This window comes from Symphalangus syndactylus, chromosome 7, assembly GCF_028878055.3.
Source record: "Symphalangus syndactylus isolate Jambi chromosome 7, NHGRI_mSymSyn1-v2.1_pri, whole genome shotgun sequence".
NCBI lineage: Eukaryota > Metazoa > Chordata > Mammalia > Primates > Hylobatidae > Symphalangus > Symphalangus syndactylus.
The window spans coordinates 99,658,112-99,681,912 of record NC_072429.2 but is presented as its reverse complement, the minus strand read 5'-3'; the positions used below and the strand labels follow the sequence as shown (position 1 = coordinate 99,681,912).

Genomic DNA, 23,801 nt, shown 5'->3' with positions numbered 1-23,801 from the left:
AATCGTTAAATGAGTTGTGAAGTTAGAGATGTTTTTTGTTTTTTGTCGTTTTTTGTTTGTTTTTTTCTGAGACGGCAGTCTCACCTGGTCGCCCAGGCTGGAGTGCAGTGGCATGATCTCGCCTCACTGCAGCCTCCACCTTCCGGGTTCAAGCGATTCTCCCTCCTCAGCCTCCTAGGTAGCTGGGACTACAGGCGCCCACCACCATGCCCGGCTAATTTTTGTATTTTTAGTAGAGATGAGGTTTCGCCATGTTGGCTGGGCTGGTCTTGGACTCCTGACCTCAGGTGATCCACCCACCTCGGCCTCCCAAAGTGCTGGGATTACAGGCGTGAGCCACCATACCCGGCCTAGAAATGTTTTTTAGTGGTAGTTAATTTCTAACTTGCAACAATTTTTGGGATCTAGAGTTTTTAAAAATTAGCATTAATACCAAGGAACCCAGTGGTATGTGGAATGTTTCTCATCTCAGTGATAAATTACAAATGCTTTTCTGAGAAAGACCTATTTGTTGATCGAAGACTTATGAACACTCAGCTTATAATTTTTTTGCTCCTTAAACGTAATAAACATTGTCCAGTTTAGAATGACATACTTGGACCACATTCAACCAAGAGACACTTGATGAAAATATTATGCAAAATACTTACTTAAATGTGATTCTGTGGAATTGACAGTTGAAGGTAGTATTATATAGGCAAGCTGTAGTTCTTGCCTAGAACAGGCAAGTTCTCAATTCAACAATTTGATGAGTCTTTTAGCATTGTGTTTGGAAGATGTTTGGAAATAAGACAACTCAAGCAATCTGCTTTTTGTAAGAGTAACGACTTTTCCTTCCCAGTTGCCCTTTGATTGTTGCCATCTAGTGGAGGACTATCATCAGGCTCTTTTTCTTTAATTGGAGCAGAGATAAAACTTTAAGCATATCCCTGTGTGACATTTCTAAAAATAAAGGATACTAAAGTGTATACTACCTTACTTTAAGAGAGGTGGTAAAACTTAGCATGAGCCATGCAGACTTTGAATTTCTGATTCATTGTGTGATTTAGGGCAAGTTTTACCGCATTTCTCTGTGACTCTGTTTCCACATCTTCAAAATGGGAATAATACTATCTACCTCTAGGATGTTTTGGGGAAATTGTTGAATTAACACACCCCTGTGGTGGTGTTAAATAGCAAATATACTGCTTTACCTTTTGTACCTCTGTGATACCACTTTATTGTGGTTTGATTTATAAATTTTGGATTAAATTTAAGAGAACTTTAGAAAGCTGAAATTTTTTATTTAATATTTGACAACTTGCTATTTTGTAATAGCCCTGTGCTATTACAAAAATAAATGTAAAAGCCCCTGCTATTCAGTCTGGAGAGGGAAATAGACATGCACAAATAATATAAATCAAAGAGGGAAAAGTACTGCAAATTCATTGAACATAGAAAAGCTGGTCTTTAGCCTTTTTTGAAAAGGGGCTGATAAAATATAGTCCCCCTATGTAGTTTATCCATAATACATAGTGTGCACGTACAAGCTAAAAAGCCCTATGAAAAATGGGGTGTTTTAACTACCACCACCACCAACAACAAAAAGCATTGTGGGGGAAATACTGGTAAATTGGGCCTTGGTTTGTGAGAAACTTCAGCACAGGCCTAGATTCTGGGGGAGGGGAGAAGAGGGGAAAGCCTTCAGTGAGTGTCAATAATTTTTAAGTTTATACTTAACTACTCATTAAGTTCTTTTTGATACTTGTTAGTATTTCACTTTTTTTTTTTTTTCGAGACGGAGTCTCGCTCTGTCCCCCAGGCTGGAGTGCAGTGGCGCAATCTTGGCTCACTGCAAGCTCCGCCTCCCAGGTTCATGCCATTCTCCTGTCTCAGCCTCCCTAGTAGCTGGGACTACTGGTGGCCACCACCACGCCCGGCTAATTTTTTGGTGTTTTTTTAGTAGAGACAGGGTTTCACCGTGTTAGCCAGATTGGTCTTGATCTCCTAACCTTGTGATCCGCCTGCCTCGGCCTCCCAAAGTGCTGAGATTACAGGCATGAGCCACTGCACCCAGCCTAGTATTTCACTTTTAATCTTTAGGAATAACATTTCAAAATTTGTTTTCAGATGTTTCTTTTTTTTTTCTTTTTTTTTATTTTTTGAGATGGAGTTTCACTCTTGTTGCCCAGGCTGGAATGCAATGGCGTGATCTTGGCTCACCACATCCTCCGTCTCCTGGGTTCAAGCGATTCCCCTGCCTCAGCCTCCCAAGTAGCTGAGATTAACAGGCATGCACCACCATGCCCAGCTAATTTTTGTATTTTTAGTAGAGACGGGGTTTCTCCATGTTGGTAAGGCTGGTCTTGAACTGCTGACCTCAGATGATCCACCCGCCTCGGCCTCTCAAAGTGGGATTACAGGTGTGAGCCATCGCGCCCAGCCTTAGATGTTCTTAAAACACTGATTCCTTCTAGGATTATTTTGCTAGCATTCATGATTTGGAGGGAGACAATTCTCTGAACCTGATTTAATTTGGCAGTTTTTATTCTTGCTTCCTGCTAGCCCTTTCACCCAGTTGATTAAAAAAAAGTTGTAGAACAGAACAGACCGGGCTTTCTATCAGCATTGTTTAGTATAGGTATCTTTTGTTTTGGGGTAAATATCAGGGAGCAGCTACTCTTTTAACAGGAATTATATTTAATAATAAAGTTTTCGGCTGGCTTTAACAGTTCTTGAACATCAGGGATAATATACTTTTGCTTTGCCAGATTTCTTGTTGATTAAAAGTGCAGATTTGCCATCGATTAATGGAAAATGCGTTAAGTGATTGGGCACAAGCCTGCTTATAGATGACCTTATTTATAGAACATATGTTCACAGCTTAAAATCTTATTCTGTTAGGCCACATTGCATAGAAAGGTAAGAATTTAAATTCAAAATGTCTAAAAGACTTAATAAATTAGTTCTTGACACCTCCTAATCATTAGCATTTCTGGTGGAGCACTTTTCTAATTGGTTCGTTGAAAGCAAGTGAGGAAATTGCAAATCAAAGAATGGAAGCCACTCCGGCCACAAGGGGGAGTAAGAGATTAATTTCCAAATCTATGGGCCCCTAATGTGTGACAGATTACGGGCTTCTTGCATGATTTCTTTTTAAAATTTTAAGAGATCTAGGAATTATACAAGGCCCAGTGGCTCTACAGAATAAAAATTATAGGAAAATTATCTCTGCACAAGAGAATTGTACAAGACTAGAAATTTGAACTACACTATGCTGAAGAGTTGGAATTAAATTTCCTGTTAATGAGGATGTTATTAAAATGACATTTGTGGGGTATTTTTGTGAGTTTTTAAATTGAATAATATAAAGTGGGAGTTTTATATAATTTATAGATTTATAGAAATATGTTTAAATATACAAAAATTTCATTGAGTCATTGAATTTTAGGGTTGAAGGGACATCTGATCTAGCCTTTTTATCAAGACACTGCAGCTCAGGGGTTCAGCTATTTACATGAGGTCATACAGTAAGCATTCATATTTGTAGTCCCTTAATGTAGTATCACCTTATTGTAGATTGAAACATGACATTTAATCTGCTATCAAGATACTTGGTTTGTAGGGGGAGATGAGGAGTTGTCAGAATAACAAAATAAATGGCTTTAATTTCATTAAAAACAGTGGGGTTTTTTTTGTTGTTTGAGATGGAGTTTGACTTGTTGGCCAGGCTGGAGTACAATGGCACGATCTTGGCACACCACAACCTCTGCCTCCTGGGTTCAAGTGATTCTCCTGCCTCAGCTTCCTGGATAGCGGGGATTACAGGCATGCGCCACCATGCCCAGCTAATTCTGTATTTTTAGTAGAGACGGGGTTTCTCCATGTTGGTCAAGCTGGTCTCGAACTCCTGACCTCAGGTCGTCCGCCCGCCTTGGCCTCCCAAAGTGCTGGGATTACCGGCATGAATCACTGCACCCGGCCGATTTTTGTTTTAGACTATATTTAGGGTGGTGTACTTACTGAGAATCACTTTTGAGGGCTCTTGTGCCTCAGTTACTTGCTACCTCAACCTTTTAACTTCTGGTGTGTGTATGCTTTGTATGAAAGCAGGCATGTCTGTGTCCTAATGTCTCTCTCTTTGTTTTTTGTCTTGGAAGAGAGCCATGACAGTACAATCTAAAACAGAAAAATGGGTTATGGAGGCTTGGTCTTTCTCTCACATATTTGGTGAAGTCATGTCAAAGTTAGCCCAGCTGTGTTCCCAAATTTCAATTCATAAATGTCTCATTAGAGGTTGATTGTTTTGCTTTGATATTCTGGGGGGATTTGCTATTTGCTAATGACACTTAATGTCTAATTATCTTTGTGCGAATTAAATTTAATACTAGGACCAGTTGGTGAAAATACTCTTTTAAGACAAGATGAGAACTTTCTCTCCACACCACATATTTTTCTTTACAAATGTATCATTGTTTTTGTACCATTTCTGTCTTAAGTACAAAAGTAGTATCAGCCACATAAGGAAATTTGAAAGAAAAAAAAAAAAAGAGCTTAAAAAGGGTATGAAAAAGGGTATCTTTCAGAAATAAAGACAATTAAAAGGGACTTCTTTAAAATGTGTTAACTTCTCATTTTGAAATAATTTCAGATTTAGAAAGAGGTTGGAAAAATATGAAGAGTTTTTCATATATTTTGCCAGATTGTCCAAATGTTAATAACTACAGTATAATTATTAAAATCAAGAAAATGATTAAAATAAATGATAAACTATTATGTAACCTATAATCTTAATTAAATTTAGCAAATTGTTTTACTGTAATTTCCTATTTCTGCTCCAGAATTCCATCCAGAATTACACTTGGCATTTTGCTTACATGTCTCCTTACTCTCCTTTAATGCGGATCAGTCTTTTTTTGGTCTTTGCTTCTAATGATTTTGGCACTTTTTTCAAGAGTACTGGCTGGTTATTTTGTAGAATGTCTCTCAGTTTTGATTTGTCTGGTGATACTTTTTGTTTGTTTGTTTTGAGATGGAGTCTCACTCTGTCCCCCAGGCTGGACTTTAGTGGCACGCTATCCTGGCTCACTTTGCAACCTCCGCCTCCCAGGTTCAAGCGATTCACCTGCCTCAGCCTCCCCAGTAGCTGGAATTACAGGCACTCGCCACCACGCCTGGCTAATTTTTATATTTTTAGTAGAGGTGGGGTTTCACCATGTTGGCCAGGCTGATCTCAAACTCCTGACATCAAGTGATCTGGCCGCCTTAGCCTCCCAAGGAGTGAGCCACCATGCCCGGCCTGTCTGGTGATTCTTCATGATTAATTAAATTTAGGTTGCAAGTTTTTGGTGAGAATTCCTGGAAGTGATACGGTGTCCTCCTCAGTGCATTATATTAGGAGGCACGTGGTGTTGTCCTGTTACTTAACCAATTATATTTAGATAGTGCATTGTGCTGTTAGGACTTCTGAAAACACACCCCATGGTGCAAAATACCCATTGAATCTTTTTTAAGGTATATGCCTTAAGATTATGATTACTTTGTCAAAGGTTACAGACTAAATTATTTTGCCAAAGTGCTTTTTAAATAAGCTGTGTTTATGCTGAATAGGTTGCTTCTTCAAAGGGGAAAATACGATCCCAGCTCTGTAACTTGTAATTTTTTTTTCGAATTTATTTTCATTAGTTGGCTTCTTGTGTTCTAGTTGGCAAGCCCAAATCTCAGCACATAGCACGGTGGTTTGAGTGTATAGTGGCAGGGTGGCTATTCTTCAGGGCTGAGGTAAATGTACAGATACTTAATGATTGAGTTCTTGTTCATAATTTTGGGGTTTGGTCTAAGGACCCTTAGTCTATAAATTCTCTGATTCCTTTTTAAGAAAAAAAAGTGATCTTGAATTTAAAGAAATGTAAGGAATAGTGGTGGAGTGGGAAATTCATTATGTTAGAGATTTCCTGGCATTGGAAGGGAGATTTTGAAATTAATGCTGTAGTGAAACACAAGATTAAGGTGAGGAGGAGGCTGGTCATAGTTTTGTATTTGAAATGCTTGTCTTGCCTCTTAGTTAGCAGAATTAGTACCATAATCTAGGACCCTTGACTTTTTAGCAAGTTGACTCTGCCTTGCAACGTCACACTCTCTTCCAGTTCTCTCTGCAGGATTTTTCTTAGGTTCTTTTTTGTTCATTACATAGAAACCTGGAGCTTATCCATATTAGGAGGTGCTTAGCCTGCCCCTTTACTGCTGTTTCTGAATATATGTGTTTAGTTCAGCACTCACTTGTTATTTTAAATGAGCAATTTCTTAGGTTTTCAGAGAAGTAGAACATTGTTTTGTCTCTTACAGCAGAATATTCATTATCGAATGTAGTGTCAACCTCAGTTTCTATCAGGTTTTGTCTTAACTAGGAATTTGGTAAGGTAATACACTCTTGATGATGAAGACTTTCTGAAAAATAGTTTTTAGGATGTTGAGCTATTAAAATATCCTCCAAGATAGTTTTAAAATGTTTAAATGAAGCTATTAAAGTTAGGCGTATATTATTCAGTCAGGGAATTTAATATTTTTGAGTGCTTAAAATGTGTAGAACGTGCCTTTAATTTAGAGCCTATAGGTGGGTTGAGTATGTATGCGTATGAAAAGTTAAAGGTGCAAAACCATAATTGTTTTATTTGAGATGGAGTCTCACTCATTGGAGTGCAGTGGCACAATCTCGGCTCACTGCAACCTCTGCCTCCCGGGTTCATTCAAGCAATTCTGCCTCAGCCTCCCAAGTAGCTGGGATTACAGTCGTGTGCCACCACATCCAACTTTTTTTTTTTTTTCCAGTGGAGACGGGGTGTCACCCAGGCTGGTAATCTTTATTTTAAATTGTACTTGCTCCATATAAGAATTTAGGTGTTAAAAGCATAGCATGTAGAGGGAAAAAATAAAGCTGCTGTAACCTCATCCTGCCTTCTTGGAGGTAATCTCTGTTAGTCCTTTGTGTATCCTGGGAATTTATGTGCAAAGTAAACAATTGTGTCCTTGAAGAATAAGGATCATATACTTAGTTTTGTAAATTTTACCCCTACTCACACTTTGATATATATCTTATGCTTCATATTGACAGGTACCTCCTTACTCTTTTTTTTTTTTTTTTTGGAGACAGAGTCTCGCCCTATCGCCCAGGTTGGAGTGCAAATGGCACAACCTCCACCTCCTGGGTTCAAGTGATTCTCCTGTCTCAGCCTCCTGAGTAGCTGGGATTACAGGCGCCTGCCACCACACCCAGCTAATTTTTGTATTTTTAGTAGAGACGGGGTTTCGCCATGTTAGCCAGGTTGGTCTTGAACTCCTGACCTCAGGTGATCCACCCACCTTGGCCTCCTAAAGTGTGGGATTACAGGCGTGAGCCACCACAACCAGCCCGTACCTCCTCACTCTTAATGTCTGTATAGTACTCTATTATTTGGGTATGTAGCAACTTACTTAGCCAGACCCCCCTTTAAAAAAAAAAAAAAAAAAGAGTCTCCCTCTGTCCCCCACACTGGAGTGCAGTGGTGCACTCACTGCAGCCATGACGTCCTGTGCTCAAGTGATCCTCCCACCTCAGCCTTTGGAGTAGCTGGGAGTGCAAGTGCACACTACACTAGGCTAAATTTTTTTTTTTTTTTTTTTTTTTTTTGAGACAGAGTCTAGTTTTGTCGCCCAGGCTGGAGTGCCTTGGCACGATCTCGGCTCACTGCAACCTCTGCCTCCCGGGTTCAAGTGATTCTCCTGCCTAAGCCTCCCAAGTAGCTGGGATTACAGGTGTGCACCACCATGCCCAGCTCATTTTTTGTATTTTTAGTAGAGATGGGGTTTCACCATGATGGCCAAGCTGGTTTTGAACTCCTGGACCTCAAGTGATCCGCCCACCTCGGCCTCCCAAAGTGCTGGGATTCCAAGTGTTAGCCACCGCACCTGGCCACACTAGGCTAAGTTTTTAAATTATTTTTAGTAGAGACGGGGTCTTGCTGTGTTGCTTAGGCTGGTCACTAACTCTTGGCTTCCAGCAATCCTCCCAGCTCAGCCTTCCAAAGTGATTGTGATTAAAGGTATAAGCCACCACACCTGGCCGTTAGTCCTTTATTGACAGAAATTAGGATATTGCCCTTTTTTCTCTTCAGTTAAAAAGCTCTACACTACACACTATCTGTACAGACAATGTAGATGAAGCTGAATAGCTTTGAAGAATTAGCTTTAGGGAGAACATAGCATTAGAGCTAGGTATGGAAAGGTTTTAGCACAGGTTCTTTTCATTTTATTTTTCCAGCTTTATTGAGGTACAGTTGGCAAAAAAACACATGTATTTAAGGTGTACAACATAGCAGAGGTTACTTTAAATCAACAGTTGTTAAAGTGATATGCCGACCACTGGGAGTCCTTTGGGGAGGTGTCTGTTAGTTAAGTCACAAAAGTCACAACTATTTTCTTTTTTTTTTTTTTGAGACGGAGTCTCGCTCTGTTACCCAGGCTGGAGTGTAGTGGCACAATCTCGGCTCACTGCAACATCCGCCTCCCAGGTTCAAGCGATTCTTCTGCCTCAGCCTCCTGAGTAGCTGGGATTATAGGCGCACACCACTATGCCCAGCTAATTTTTGTATTTGTAGTAGAGACGGGCTTTCACCATCTTGGCCAGGCTGGTCTTGAGCTCCTGACCTCGTGATCCACCCACCTTGGCCTCCCAAAGTGCTGGGGTTACAGGCGTGAGCCACCGCGCCCAGCCAGGTCACAACTATTTTCATGGCAAATACTGTTAATGCTGATTCTTATCACTTTGTTGACATTTAGCACTGGTGCAAACCCAAAGGTAGCTCTAACTTACTGGTTCCTTATCACTAATCAAGGCAGTGGTACTATACTGTACTAGTGATTATTGTATTTCTTTACCATTATGCACTCACTGTTTTTTAAAAAGAAAAAAGACTTTTTTTTTTTAACGTCCTTGAATCTGAAACATTATTGTATTAATAGCCCTTAAATAGACATCTTTCAGTGAGGCAAAATGGGAAGTCCAGTGGTTGTCTCTAAGGAAAACACTTGTAGTTATTTGAATTGTGAGATAAACTAGCTGCTCTTCTTTTTTTATGGGACACTTTTTTGTTGAAAAAACTGCAGGCAGATAAGCTGTGGGTATTCAGACTTAGGTATTCGACAGATATCCTAAATGAATTGAGCCTCTCAATTTCTTTAAGGGAAAATGATATTTTTGACAGAGATAAAATTGAAGCTTTGGAGCAAAAATGAGAACTTTGGAAAATAATTATTACCACCATGATCTTAGTTTTCTACTTTTTTATGACTATAAAAGTGTCTTGAGACAAACTTTTAAGGCATAAATTTTTGAAGTATTGTTACCGTTTAGGGTTTCTTCCTAGAAAATGTACCTATTTATAGAGATAGTACATATGTACCATGATTGGGAGAAATAAGGTAATATTATTTAAATATTAGGAAATTATTTCACATAAGAGGGAGTTCAGAGCTAAGGTGGTTTCTGGGTGGGTGAGTGGGTGGGTTAAGATCAGTTACTGCAGTACAAACAGTACTTGAAGTCTAATGTGGTTGACACTAGACTTTTACCTTCCAAAAGGATGGCAGCACTTCTTTGTTGCTTACTATTTGCCAGACTCTGCTAAATGCTTATTATATGTTAATTCATTTAATCCTTACAGCAACCTTGTGCATTATGTCTACTACTAATATCCGCCTTTTACAGATGAGAATCTGAGACCCAGGAAAATTTCAGAGTTTTGTCAAGGTGACAGAGTTTGGATTTAGGCAGTAAGCAGTCTGTCTCCATAGTTTGTGTTCCTAACAAGTCTTGTTTAAAAAGAGAAAATAAATACTAAAGGAACTGTTCTTTTTTTCTTTTGTTCTTTGATAGGTCTTAATCCTGTGTTTTTGAATGAAAACTTTTTTGCATCCTACTTCACCATTTTTCCCAGTTATACAAATTTTAGGTTACCAAAGCCAAAATGATGTACTTGAGAGTACAAGAGCACTAAAGCAGATTTTTGAATGTCAGAATCTCCATACTTTATTTTCACGTAACTGAGCAACCAGTGAGTAGAATGCCTACTCTCGGTTGGGAGCTGTGAATGGTGCCTTCCTGTTTATATGTTCATTTAGACCTCATAACAGCCTTTTGATGTGGATTTTCATATAGATGAGAAAGTAAAGATTAGCTATTGTGTAAATCTCAAAATTAATGGGTTAGGGTGGAATTTCAAGTCTGCCTGGTTTTAGAGTTTATACGATTTGCATTACATCAAGCTCTTCTTCTAGCAAGTGTTGAATGCCCAAAAGGTTAGTGTCTTGCCACCAGCTCAGGCAGCAGTTTTGGTGGTTTAGGGGTAATCATACTGAAAGACCAGTGAGAAAGGCATATCACTAGAGATGGATTCTCAGTTCATTAACTTTTCATTAGGAATACTTGACTACAGGCAGGAGTGTTTATAAAATTCATATTAGTGGGAGCAGGTTGAGTCTATCCCAAGAAGGGATCAGAAGTAGACGACCTGTCAATTTATGTGGTTCCTTAATTTTAACAGACTTAATTTTAAAGACAAAACATCATTGTAAATGTAGACTATCTTTGGAATAAGGCATCTGTTGGAAACTGGCTTGGGAGGAAAAATGTTATTTGAACCCCATCTGTTGGAAGTTTTTTCACAATCTAAGAGGTTAATTATACTACGGTGCAGTAGAGAGAAAAATCTCTTTTATCTCTAAAATCTCAAATTTCATGTAATTTACCTGTTGGTTAGGTTAAGGATTAGTGTCCTCTCTTCAGAGCCCATATCGCATATTTAAGTCTGGATTAGTAGGAGCTATTTACCAAGGAGTATTAGATACCGGCTTCTTGTGGCATTTTGCTGCTGAGTAAATGATTTCTTATCCTACTTAGTATTATTAGGGTGAATGCTGTATAAATGCATTAACTCTAATTCAGCAAATTAATCTTGGGTATTTTTTAAAATGTTGGCCATGATATCTTTAAAGGACAGTGGCTGTCATGAAAAAACATACTTAAAAGTTAATGGTAGCAGGGCAAGCTATGATGGGGCCACTGCATTCCAGCCTGTGTGACAGAGCAAGACTTCATCTCTAAATAAAAATTAAAAAAGTTAATGGGAGGGAAAAAGGTAAAACCATCCACATTTTGAAGTAAACTGAGGAAATACTGTGGATTTCTAAATGAGATTATATTTCAGGAAGATTCAACAGATTAACATTTAGCCTTGATTTAGCTTGAGTGTAGGATGTTCTTGAATTTTGTTTGACCTGAAAACCCTTTAGATTTGGTTTAGAAACTTAATGTACTGTGATAATTGGAAAATTTTACAAGTTGAACCTTCAGTCAACCTAGCCCTTGTTTTACAGTTGGAGTTGGCTGGGCACGGTGGCTCACACCTGTAATCCCAGCACTTGGGGAGGCTGAGGCAGGTGGATCACAAGGTCAGGAGTTCAAGACTAGCCTGGCCAATGGGGTGAAACCCTGTCTCTACTAAAAATACAAAAATTAGCTGGGTGTGGTGGCATGTGCCTGCAGTCCCAGCTACTCAGGAGACTGAGGCAGAAGAATCACTTGAACCTGGGAGGCGGAGGTTGCAGTGAGCCAAGATCACACCACTGAACTCCAGCCTGGGCGACAGAGCGAGACTTCGTTCTAAATACAGTTGAAATTGTGACACTTAGTATATACTTCCTTATATTATGGTGTGCCCACTCCCTCCCCTTTTTACTTCAGACCTTATTTCAGTCATGATTGCTTTCATTGTACTGTTGTAGGTGAGCGAAATTTAGGAGGTTTATTTCTGTGTTGAGCAGGATATTCTCTGAAGTTGTTGCATATTTTGAAAGTAGCTATCAGCCCTTTCCTCCCTTCCATTCTCTATTTGGTGCACCTCCATGTTTTTTTCTGCTTTGTTGTAACTGCTGCTTTCTGATACGTGCTGCTTCCTTTTTCTTTTGTTCTTTTATTCATTTTTTTCTATTCTTCCTACATTTGGTTTTATATTCTGGCTTCCAAATCTGGAAAACTTGGATTTGTTATTCTTTGGTCAGTTTGACAAAGCAGCATACTTAATTGCCTCTTTTATGTTACCATTAACTTAATTCTGTGAACTCTGTCTTCCCTTAGAATTGAAAAAGACCACGTGTACAAAAATCCAGTTAGATAGTAGATAGTAGAAATAAGTTCTAGTATTCAGTAGTACAGTAGGGAAATTGTAGTTAACATTTATTTATTCTACCAAAGTAGCTAGAAAAATGGCAGTGCTCCTAACACAAATGAAAGATCAATGTTTGAGGCCGCGTGCAGTGGCTTTACGCCTGTATTCCCAGCACTTTGGGAGGCTGAGGCGGGTGGATCACCCAAGGTCAGAAGTTCGAGACTAGCCTGGCCAACATGGCAAAACCCCATCGTTACTAAAAATACAAAAGTTAGCCGGGTGTGGTGGCACATGCCTGTAATCCCAGCTACTCAGGAGGCCGAGGCAGGAGAAACGCTTGAACTCAGGAGGCGGAGGTTGCAGTGAGCCGACATTGTGCCACTGCACCCCAGTCTGGGCGCCAGAGCAAGACTCTTGTCTCAAAAAAAAAAATCGATGTTTGAGATGATGGATATCCCAGTTACTCTGATTTGATCATTATATATTATATGCATGTATCAATATCACATGCACCCCCAAAATATGTACAACATTATGTCAATTAAAATTTTTTTTAAAAGAAACAGATGACATCTTATTTATGAATCCCCTCTACAAAATACCCAAGTTATCCTCTTTAGTTTCTTGTTTTACCTTTATGTGAAAAGAGGGAATTCACTGAGCAGGTGATCTGTTCCGGTACTGGACCACTCATAAGTTTTCTCATACTGAACAGAAATCTTCCCTCTTGCTAAATGTAATTGGTCTTGTCTCTTGGAGCCATTCGTGTCCTGTTCTTTCCATTATCCTGACAGTTTCTAGTATACTTGCCATAACTTTGATTCCTGATTGTGGAATCATGTCCTTTCTAATAGGTATATCATCCCATTGAGGCTGAGAATATGTTCCTTTTTTTTTTTTTTTTCTTTTTAAGACAGAGTTTCACTCTTGTTGCCCAGGCTGGAGTGCAACGGCGTGACCTTGGCTCACTGCAACCTCCACCTCCCGGGTTCGAGTGATTCTCCTGCCTCAGCCTCTTGAGTACCTGGGATTCCAGGCATGTGCCACCACGCCTGGCTAATTTTTTGTATTTTTGGTAAAGACGAGGTTTTACCGTGTTGGCCAGGCTGGTCTTGAACTCCTGACCTCAGGTGATCCACCCGCCTTGGCCTCCCAAAGTGCTGGGATTATAGGCATGAGCCACCGTGCCTGGCAGAAAAATGTTCTTTTATAGTTAGCTTTTTTTGAGCCACAGTGTTAGCCCCTTTAAATTTAATCTTTAATCCAGTCTTGCTTGGTTTTTGGTTTTTAAATCTTAATTAGCTTATGTCATTGGACGATTTATTAGAAGTAGGCCATTTACGCCTTTCTCAACTCTTTTTTTTTTTTTTTGAGACGGAGTCTCACTGTGTTGCCCAGGCTGGAGTGCAGTGGCACGATCTCAGCTCACTGCAAGCTCCGCCTCCCGGGTTCACGCTGTTCTCCTGCCTCAGCCTCCCCAGTAGCTGGGACTACAGGCGCCCGCCACCACGCCTGGCTAATTTTTTCTTTTTTTAGTAGAGACAGGGTTTCACCATGTTAGCCAGGATGGCCTCGATCTCCTGACCTCGTGATCCGCCCACCTCAGCCTCCCAAAGTGTTGGGATTACAGGCGTTAGCCACCATGCCCAGCCACCTTTCTCAACTCTTATGGTCAGCCTCTCACCAGAAACACTTGCCACTTGTTTGGTTCTTTTGGTCTATCATTAGGCCAGTAAGCAGCCTGACTGCTGTTTACCCATCCCTCCTGTTACTTGTGGGTTCTAACAAATAGTTTTAAAGTTGTTTTATGGTTAACTCAGTGTTCAGCTTTGGGGAAAGAAGTGCTTAACTGCCGTTTTAATTCCCAGGGAACTGCTTAGTTCAGCATATTACCCAGGTGCAAAGTTACTACCTACAAAAGATAGATTACTAATTTTAGTAGCATTTATCAACACCTTTCCTAAAAAATTTAAGTTTTTAGTACAGCTTTAAAATTTTACATCTTAAGTGATTGGTTCACTCTTAAGTAACTGCATGTGTTTAATGGCCTTCATCTCTGCCTACATAGAGGGGGTTAAAGTTACTGAAAAGTGAAGGACGTGATTAGTCAGTGTTACTCTTTTTGAGACAGTCTCACTGTCACCCTGTCCTAGAGTACAGTCGCACAATTCAATTACAGATCACTGCAGCCTCAAACTCCTGGACTCAGACGATCCTCCTGTCTCAGCCTTCCAAGTAGCTCGGACTGTAGGGGTGCGCCACCATACCTGGTTAACTTCTAGTTTTTTTGTAGAGGCAGGATCTCATGTTCACCGGGGTGGTGTCAAACTCCTGGTCTCAAGAAGTGATCCTCCCACCTCAGCCTCCCAAAGTGTTGGGATTACAGGAGTGAGCCACCGTGCCCTGCAATACTTGTTGTAAAGTGTATTGTAATGGAAGGAATGATAGCCTTGTCTCTATAGCTAGATTATGAAGTACCAGAATATTGTGCTTCCAGCTTCTAGCATGGTGTCTGGTGTTATTGTGATAATAAACATTTAATTGAGTGCTTACTCCTAAGTGCTTACCTGTATTTTTTCTCAACAATCTTAGCGGTCTCTGCCTTACAGGTGAGATAACTGAATCATTGAGATTAAGTAGTTCACACAGCGTATAGTGCTGTGATTCAAACCCAGACTCACCCCAAAGCCACTATGTTTATACCATCTCCCATAGTTGAATGAATAATACAATTCGTATAACAATGAAACTTTTGAAAACCCTGGTCATTTGTTTCTTAAAACCATTGTTTTTAAGTGGAAAGACAAACTTGACTATTTTAAATGCAATTATCTTCCACTGTTAGAGGCAGATCTCCACAGAGCAACCATAGGTGGTAAAAAGCATTGTATTCAAAGGACAAAACACTTGCAGCTAAGAGAACTTTGAATATGAAAGTATGAATGTGGTGTAAGACAGAGGTTGTTATCCTAACCAAAATGTTCTGATTTCCGGCCAGTAGTTTTATTTTTATTTTTTATGTATTTTGAGATGGAGTCTTGCTCTGTCATCCAGGCTGCAGTGCAGTGGTGCAACCTTGGCTCACTGCAACCTCTACCTCTCGGGCTCAAGCAGTTCTCCTGCCTCAGCCTCCCGAGTAGCTGGGATTATAGGCGCCTGCCGCCACCACGCCTGGCTAATTTTTGTATTTTTAGTAGAGACAGGGTTTCACCATGTTGACGAGGCTCACCTCAAGTGATCCTGGCACCCCTAGCCTCCCAAAGTGCTAGGATTACTGGCATGAGCCACTGCGCCCGGCCTCAGGCCAGTATTTTTAAATATCAGTTAATAATTGCAGGAAACATCATTTCAGGTTGACTTTTCTCATCTTTAACCTCCTTATAGCACAGTGCAATCTGGACCTGCTGCCAGTTCATCTGGGTTATCTGTAGCTTGAGTTGTAAAAAAAAAAAAAAAAAAAAAAAAAAAGTTGGGGGAAGAAGTTGGATTAAAACTGTTCACCTACCCACCATTGGAACATAATGGGTAAACACAAAGTTGGAGTTACTATTTAAAAGCATTTTTCAAATTTATATTTTGCATATAAGTAGGTGCTATATAAACTGATACTTTTTTTTTTTGTAAGAATGGATTTGGAATTTAGCTCAGCTGAAAATTGACTTCACCTTGATTCTCAGAGTGTACTTGAACTTTAAAGGAAGTGGGGTAGTGAGAATGGGTGGTTGGGGTTTTTTTGTTTGTTTTAATGTTTACCTAATTCTACTACTAGACTTATTTTTCTCCCCCTTAACTGAAAAGAAAAATATTACATATTGAGACTTCTTCCCATCCCCAACACAATGATCTAATTTTTTTGCTTTAAAATCAATTAAAGAGTGTAATTTTTAAAATCCTGATCAAATGACTCAGGTTGTAATAGTAGTTTTAGACAGAATTTTATAGGATGATGTTTTATCTGTTGTCTGGGATGATCTGTAATCATGTATCTTACAAGCCGAAAATGACTTCAGTGAGATTAAAGGTCTGCTCTTTAAGATATGTAAGTCTCCTACCACTGTCGTTAGGAAAAATAAAACTTTTGTTTTGAACAGTTTTTTTATGTGTTGTGAGGTTTGCTTGAATTGTGTTCTTATAAATGAAGTTTATTTTGTTCCTCTTTCTCTGGCATGGACTCCTTAAGTGTCTTACATTATTGGTTTCTGCTTTAGTCATTTCTCCAGAGTCCCAAAAGGTTCATCCCATACGTTCTATTTTCATGTCATGACCACATGAAACTTCAGATGGAAAGCTTGCCAGCTCATTAGAAAATGTTCCTAAATATGAACGGTCATGCTTCACATTCATTGAAGTCAGCATGTAAATAGATAACATTGTTAGGGACCAATATTCAATTGTATTGTCCTCAAATAATAAACTGAACACCAACTTCAAACTTAAAGTATTGCTGCCCAAAGCATTCTGCTTTAAACCACAAATGCATGTGCCAGCTGCATTCACAATTGTATTGACAGTGACTGGGCGTTAAAGTTTTATAACTTAGGCTATAGCTTGTTCTTTAAGAAATGCAAGTTCTTTCACTTCTGTAAATGTTTTATTCTCACTATGTCTGTTTCTTTTCTTCTTAAGTCTCTTTTGGAAAAGTTCTTGATCCCCAATGCTTCACAAGCAGAGAGCAAAGTCTTCTATTTGAAAATGAAAGGAGATTACTACCGTTACTTGGCTGAGGTTGCCGCTGGTGATGACAAGAAAGGTATGCTGTTTTTAAACCTGTTGGTTGAACTTGTATAAGATAACATACTGAGGAAGAGTCTCTGAAGCTTACATAATGTCTTGTTTTGAATTGCTTAGAGTGCCGAATAAGGAGTAGCAGTGGTCTTTGTGTCCTGAGAATACATATCTACTGCCTCATACTGCTATTCTAAAATAAATGCTTTCTGAAAAGCCAATTTTGTGTACAGGAATGTTTTTTCAAGATTTTAAGAAAAGCGACCAGCCTGAGCAACATCTCTCTCTACAAAAAATATTTTGAAAATTAGCTGGGCATGGTGGTGTAAGCCTTTGAAAGGTCCCAGCTAATCTGGAGGCTGAGGTGGGAGGATTGCTTGGGTGTGGGAGGTCAAAACTTGTTAATTTTTTAAAAAATATAGCAATAATGAGATTATAAAGTTGTTTTATCTTGACATTGACCAATGGCTAGTGTGTACCAGGAGAAACCTCCCTTTAAAAAAAAAAAAAGGACCTTGTTCAATTAACAAATATTAAGCTGTTACAGGTTAGTATTTCAAAGGATATGTGAGATATTAAAGGTTTGGTTTGAGGAGTGAAGATATAATGCACACTTTATCTTAGTACGTTTTGGCGTGTCTTATCCAGGGATTGTGGATCAGTCACAACAAGCATACCAAGAAGCTTTTGAAATCAGCAAAAAGGAAATGCAACCAACACATCCTATCAGACTGGGTCTGGCCCTTAACTTCTCTGTGTTCTATTATGAGATTCTGAACTCCCCAGAGAAAGCCTGCTCTCTTGCAAAGACAGTATGTATTTTACCTGTTATGTAGAAATTTAGCAGTCTTTATTATTTGAGCACTGAAATGTAATGTACTATTTTTAAATCATAGGCTTTTGATGAAGCCATTGCTGAACTTGATACATTAAGTGAAGAGTCATACAAAGACAGCACGCTAATAATGCAATTACTGAGAGACAACTTGACAGTAAGTACATAACAGCATCATTAGTGATGAATGTGGTTGAAGAGGTTATGTTTTACTCTAAGGAATTTTTTATTAAATAAATCTTTTTAAAATTTTTTCTCAACACAATTCATAGGCTCTCATAAATATATCTTAGCTACTGTTAAAGTCCTATGAAGGAAAATTACAGAAACTGAAATATTAGACTAAGAACTAAAAAATACACACATTGATGAGTTACCTGTCTTGTTAAAATTTGTTTGTATCAAAAGTGTGCTGAGACTCTACGTGTTTTATTTCCTTTAAGAATGATTTTCTTGCCCATCAGGTTGCCTCCGTATTTGTAAAGATAATGGTAGGGAATTAATAACTTGAGTTACAAAATCTCAGGTATCTACAGAATCCAAGTGGAAGTCTATTTTGCCTAGCTTCTTATTTTAAATGACTTAATATGAAAGGTCGTGATTGTCCTTGGGATACTGCAGACGTATAAAAAGAAACAGTGTCACTATCACACCAGGAACATCAACAGTAATTCCCTAATAATGTTTGAATATCTAAATAATACTTGAATTCCAACTGTCTTTTTTTAAGTTATTTGAATTGGGATTCAAATTCAGTCCACAATGCAGTTGATTTGTATGTCTCGTTAGTTTCTTAGGTCTTCTCATTCTTCTTCAGATAAATACTAGATTTGAAATTTTGAGGCTTAGGTGAAAAAATTATCAAGCATTTGCTGTGTGTCAGGTAAAGAGGTAGGAATTGCAGATCGTAATCTAGGTATTACTGTTTTTTTGTTAAGACTTTCAGGGCCATTTCTCTTGGGGACTATGTAACCTCATTTTATACATTTCTCTTCCAACTTTATTCTAGTCCACTGCCATTTTCTGTAAACCAGTTCTATATGATAGTGCTGAAAATCTTGAAGAGTTTTTTGAATAGTATTGTATACTTGTTTATTAAACCTAAAATTACTTTATTAGCACAATTTGGAGCTATCTATAAACTTTTCTGATACTTGAGTCAAGATAATAACATAAGAAGCACTTTGTTGACTAACTTTAGTATTAAGGATTTTTCTTTTCTAGTTTGAAGTGATGACATTTTTAAAGTGATGACCTGAGACCTAGATACTGTGTTTTGTTCACATCACTTTTTGAGAGACCCTTATCTACTGTCTGCTTCCAACTGAATTTTGCTATCAGTATAGCATGAAGAGCGCATATTGCAATAAGAAAACCAGGGTTGGCCGGGCGTGGTGGCTCACGCCTGTAATCCCAGCACTTTGGGAGGCCACTTTGGGAGGCCGAGGCGGGCGGATCACGAGGTCAGGAGTTCAGGAACAGCCTGGCTAAGATGGTGAAACCCCATCTCTACTAAAAATACAAAAATTAGCCGGGCACGGTGGCGGGCACCTGTAATCCCAGCTACGTGGGAGGCTGAGGAAGAGAATTGCTTGAACCCGGGAGGCAGAGGTTGCAGTGAGCTGAGATCACACCACTACACTCCAGCCTAGGCAAAAGAGCGAGACCCTATCTCAAAAAAAAAAAAAAAAAAAAAAGAAAAAAAAAAAAAAAGAAAACCAGGGTTTTTATTCTAATTCTGTCACTACTTGTATGTCTTCTCTGAGCCTTATTAGTGTCAGTTGTCACCATTATAGGTTGATTGGAACATTTATCTGTCAAGAAATTATCCCAGAACTTAATATTTCATTCTGAATTTGGTTGACCAAGACTGTCAACACATTACTCTAGAAAAAGAAATATTTTGTATCAAATTTGCATGTTTATACAGAAAATTCAAGAATCCTTGAAAGTTAGAACAGGAAAGAGACATTAGAAACAATTTCATCTTGCATTTACAAAACCCCTTGTTTGACAGGAGGAGCACACAGTTTCTAAGAGGTCATTTGGCTATCTGTATGACCCTGGAAGTAGTCTCCTTTCCAGGCCAGAGATACATTTGCTTTGTAGATAAATGAAGCTAATGGATGATTTGGGGAATATAAAAATAATAATTAGTGTATTTTCCCCTTCCCCTCAGTTTTCATGTGTAAGTCATATAAAATTTAAGATTGTCTTGAATCCTTTTGTAATTACCTCTGAAAATCACTACAGAGTGGTTAAGACTTCAACATTTTTAACATTGGAGCTGGTGGAATAAATAGAGTTCATAACCCTACCACCTATGGGACAGCTTTCATTTTTACCTGTTAAAAGATTTGGTTCTGGTTTTTGTCCACTTATTTTGAATCATATGATAGGTTACTGCAAAAGTAATTGAGGGTTTTGCCATTTAAAGTAATGGCAAGAGCCACGATTACTTTTGCACCAACCTGATAAATAAAGGTTTGTTTTTCTAAGCTTAAAGTGTTAGAAAAGCTAGATTTGTAGTTTAGCTCAGAGTTGAGGCTGGTTCTTGAATTTCATGGAGTATAGGATTATGTTTGGAGTGTGAGTCACTTTAAGATCTACCAGAGAGCAGTCAACCCTAGCTCCTTCAGCATGGGCCAAATTAGATGCTTCTGGTATAGTTGCACTCACCTTGGATGTCCGTCTTTCATATTGGGGCTCTTTAGGTTCTGACATCTATTGATGCTTAGTTTTTAAAAAATAATTTAGGGCCTGGGCACAGTGGCTCACGCCTGTAATCTCACCACTTTGGGAGGCCGAGGTGGGTGGATCACGAGATCAGATCAAGACCATCTTGGCCAACATGGTGGAACCCCGTCTCTCCTAAAAATACAAAAATTAGCTGGGCGTGATGGCACACACCTGTAGTCCCAGCTACTCGGGAGGCTGTGGCAGGAGAATCGCTTGAACCTGGGAGGTGGAGGGTTCATTAAGCCAAGATCACGCCACTGTCCTCCAGCCTGGTGACAGAGCGAGACTCCATCTCAAAAAAAAAAAAAAAGGTATATATATATATAAAATTTCTTCTGCTTTCTCTTCACCTTCTATGGATAACCAAAACTTTCCTGTATCTAAAGATTATTTGAAGGCAACTCTGTGGTGTACTTACCCTGCTTATATAGTGGTTACAGAGAAAGTAAATTTGTGTATTGAGATGTTTTTGTATCTTGAAGCTAAGTGATGCTGCTGCCTTTTTAAGAATGCTTTCCAACTAAAACATTCGGGTATCTTGGCACATATATGAAAACGCCCCCCCATCCCATTGAAACTTGCTGAAAAATCTTTCCTTCTTTTACCAGTTGTGGACATCGGATACCCAAGGAGACGAAGCTGAAGCAGGAGAAGGAGGGGAAAATTAACCGGCCTTCCAACTTTTGTCTGCCTCATTCTAAAATTTACACAGTAGACCATTTGTCATCCATGCTGTCCCACAAATAGTTTTTTGTTTACGATTTATGACAGGTTTATGTTACTTCTATTTGAATTTCTATATTTCCCATGTGGTTTTTATGTTTAATATTAGGGGAGTAGAGCCAGTTAACATTTAGGGAGTTGTCTGTTTTCATCTTGAGGTGGCCAATATGGGGATGTGGAATTTTTATACAAGTTATAAATGTTTGGCATAGTACTTTTGGTACATTGTGGCTTCACAAGGGCCAGTGTAAAACTGCTTCCATGTCTAAGCAAAAAAAACTGCCTACATATTGGTTTGTCCTGGTGGGGAATAAAAGGGATCATTGGTTCCAGTCACAGGTGTAGTAATTGTGGGTACTTTAGGGTTTGGAGCACTTACAAGGCTGTGGTAGAAACATACCCCATGGATACCACATATTAAACCATGTATATCTGTGGAATACTCAATCTCAATGTGCACACCTTTGACTACAGCTGCAGAAGTGTTCCTTTAGACAAAGTTGTGACCCATTTTACTCTGGATAAGGGCAGAAACGGTTCACATTCCATTATTTGTAAAGTTACCTGCTGTTAGCTTTCATTATTTTTGCTACACTCATTTTATTTGTATTTAAATGTTTTAGGCAACCTAAGAACAAATGTAAAAGTAAAGATGCAGGAAAAATGAATTGCTTGGTATTCATACTTCATGTATATCAAGCACAGCAGTAAAACAAAAACCCATGTATTTAACTTTTTTTTTTAGGATTTTTGCTTTTGTGATTTTTTTTTTTTTTTTTTGATACTTGCCTAACATGCATGTGCTGTAAAAATAGTTAACAGGGAAATAACTTGAGATGATGGCTAGCTTTGTTTAATGTCTTATGAAATTTTCATGAACAATCCAAGCATAATTGTTAAGAACACGTGTATTAAATTCATGTAAGTGGAATAAAAGTTTTATGAATGGACTTTCCAACTACTTTCTCTACAGCTTTTCATGTAAATTAGTCTTGGTTCTGAAACTTCTCTAAAGGAAATTGTACATTTTTTGAAATTTATTCCTTATTCCCTCTTGGCAGCTAATGGGCTCTTACCAAGTTTAAACACAAAATTTATCATAACAACAAAAATACTACTAATATAACTACTGTTTCCATGTCCCATGATCCCCTCCCTTCCTCCCCCCCTGAAAAAAATGAGTCCCTATTTTTTCTGGGAGAGTGGGAGATTGATTAGAAAAAAATGTAGTATGTTCCATTTAAAATTTTGGCATATGGCATTTTCTAACTTAGGAAGCCACAATGTTCTTGGCCCATCATGACATTGGATAGCATTAACGATAAGTTTTGTGCTTCCAAATCACTTTTTGGTTTTTAAAAATTTCTTGATACTCTTATAGCCTGCCTTCAATTTTGATCCTTTATTCTTTCTATTTGTCAGGTGCACAAGATTACCTTCCTTTTTTAGCCTTCTGTCTTGTCACCAACCATTCTTACTTGGTGGCCATGTACTTGGAAAAAGGCCGCATGATCTTTCTGGCTCCACTCAGTGTCTAAGGCACCCTGCTTCCTTTGCTTGCATCCCACAGACTATTTCCCTCATCCTATTTACTGCAGCAAATCTCTCCTTAGTTGATGAGATTGTGTTTATCTCCCTTTAAAACCCTACCTATCCTGAATGGTCTGTCATTGTTTGCCTTTAAAATCCTTCCTCTTCCTCCTCTGTTCTCTAAATAATGATGGGGCTAAGTTATACCCAAAGCTCACTTTACAAAATATTTCCTCAGTACTTTGCAGAAAACACCAAACAAAAATGCCATTTTAAAAGAGGTGTATTTTTTCTTTTAGAATGTAAGCTCCTCAAGAGCAGGGACAATGTTTTCTGTATGTTCTATTGTGCCTAGTACACTGTAAATGCTTAATAAATATTGATGATGGGAGGCAGTGAGTCTTGGTGATAAGGGTGAGAAACTGAAATCCCAAACACTGTTTTGTTGCTTGTTTTATGATGACCTCAGATTAAATTGGGAAATATTGGCCCTTTTGAATAACTGTCCTAAATATTACATTCAAATAAAAGTGCAGTGGAGACCTTGGGGTCTTTATTTCCAGGAGAAAAGATACCTTCTGCATCTAGGGCAACAATCCTTTTCCCTCACAGCTCTTTCTTTTACCTCACTTACTGATTTCTCCTGACCCTCAAGTCAAGGAGGTAAAAAGATCATATATCTATATATTTTTAAGTAATCATATTTTATAGCTAAGGGATGTCAAGCTAGACTGAAGAGATGGGATTTTTTTTTTTTTTTTTTTTTTTTTTTTTTTTTTTTTTTTTTTTTTTTTTTTTGGAGACAAGAGTCTTGCTCTGTCACCCAGGCTTGAGTGCAGTGGTGCAATCTCAGCTGAGTGCAACCTCCACCTCCTGGGTTCAAGTGATTCTCCTGCCTCAGCCTCCCGAGTAGCTGGGATTACAGGTGCCCGCCACCATACCTGGCTAACTTGTGTTTTTAGTAGAGACAGTGTTTCACCATGTTGTCCGGGCTGGTCTTGAATTCCCGACCTCAGGCAATCCGCCCGTCTCAACCTCCCAAAGTGCTGGGATTACAGGCATAAGCCACC

The 23,801-nt window shown here is 38.8% G+C and overlaps 1 protein-coding gene across 6 annotated transcripts in view; it reads left to right on the top strand.

Moving 5' to 3' along the window:
• Positions 1-23,273, top strand: part of YWHAZ (tyrosine 3-monooxygenase/tryptophan 5-monooxygenase activation protein zeta) — a 34,447-nt gene extending 11,174 nt beyond the window's left edge. For all 6 annotated transcript variants that reach the window (XM_055286923.2, XM_063643493.1, XM_055286922.1 and 3 more), the window contains 4 exons: positions 16,806-16,929; positions 17,553-17,716; positions 17,801-17,896; positions 21,087-23,273. In XM_055286923.2, the coding sequence (XP_055142898.1) occupies positions 16,806-16,929; positions 17,553-17,716; positions 17,801-17,896; positions 21,087-21,146 (444 nt within the window). In that variant the 3' untranslated portion in view covers positions 21,147-23,273. The remainder of the gene's footprint in view (positions 1-16,805; positions 16,930-17,552; positions 17,717-17,800; positions 17,897-21,086) is intronic.
• Positions 23,274-23,801: the final 528 nt, after the last annotated feature.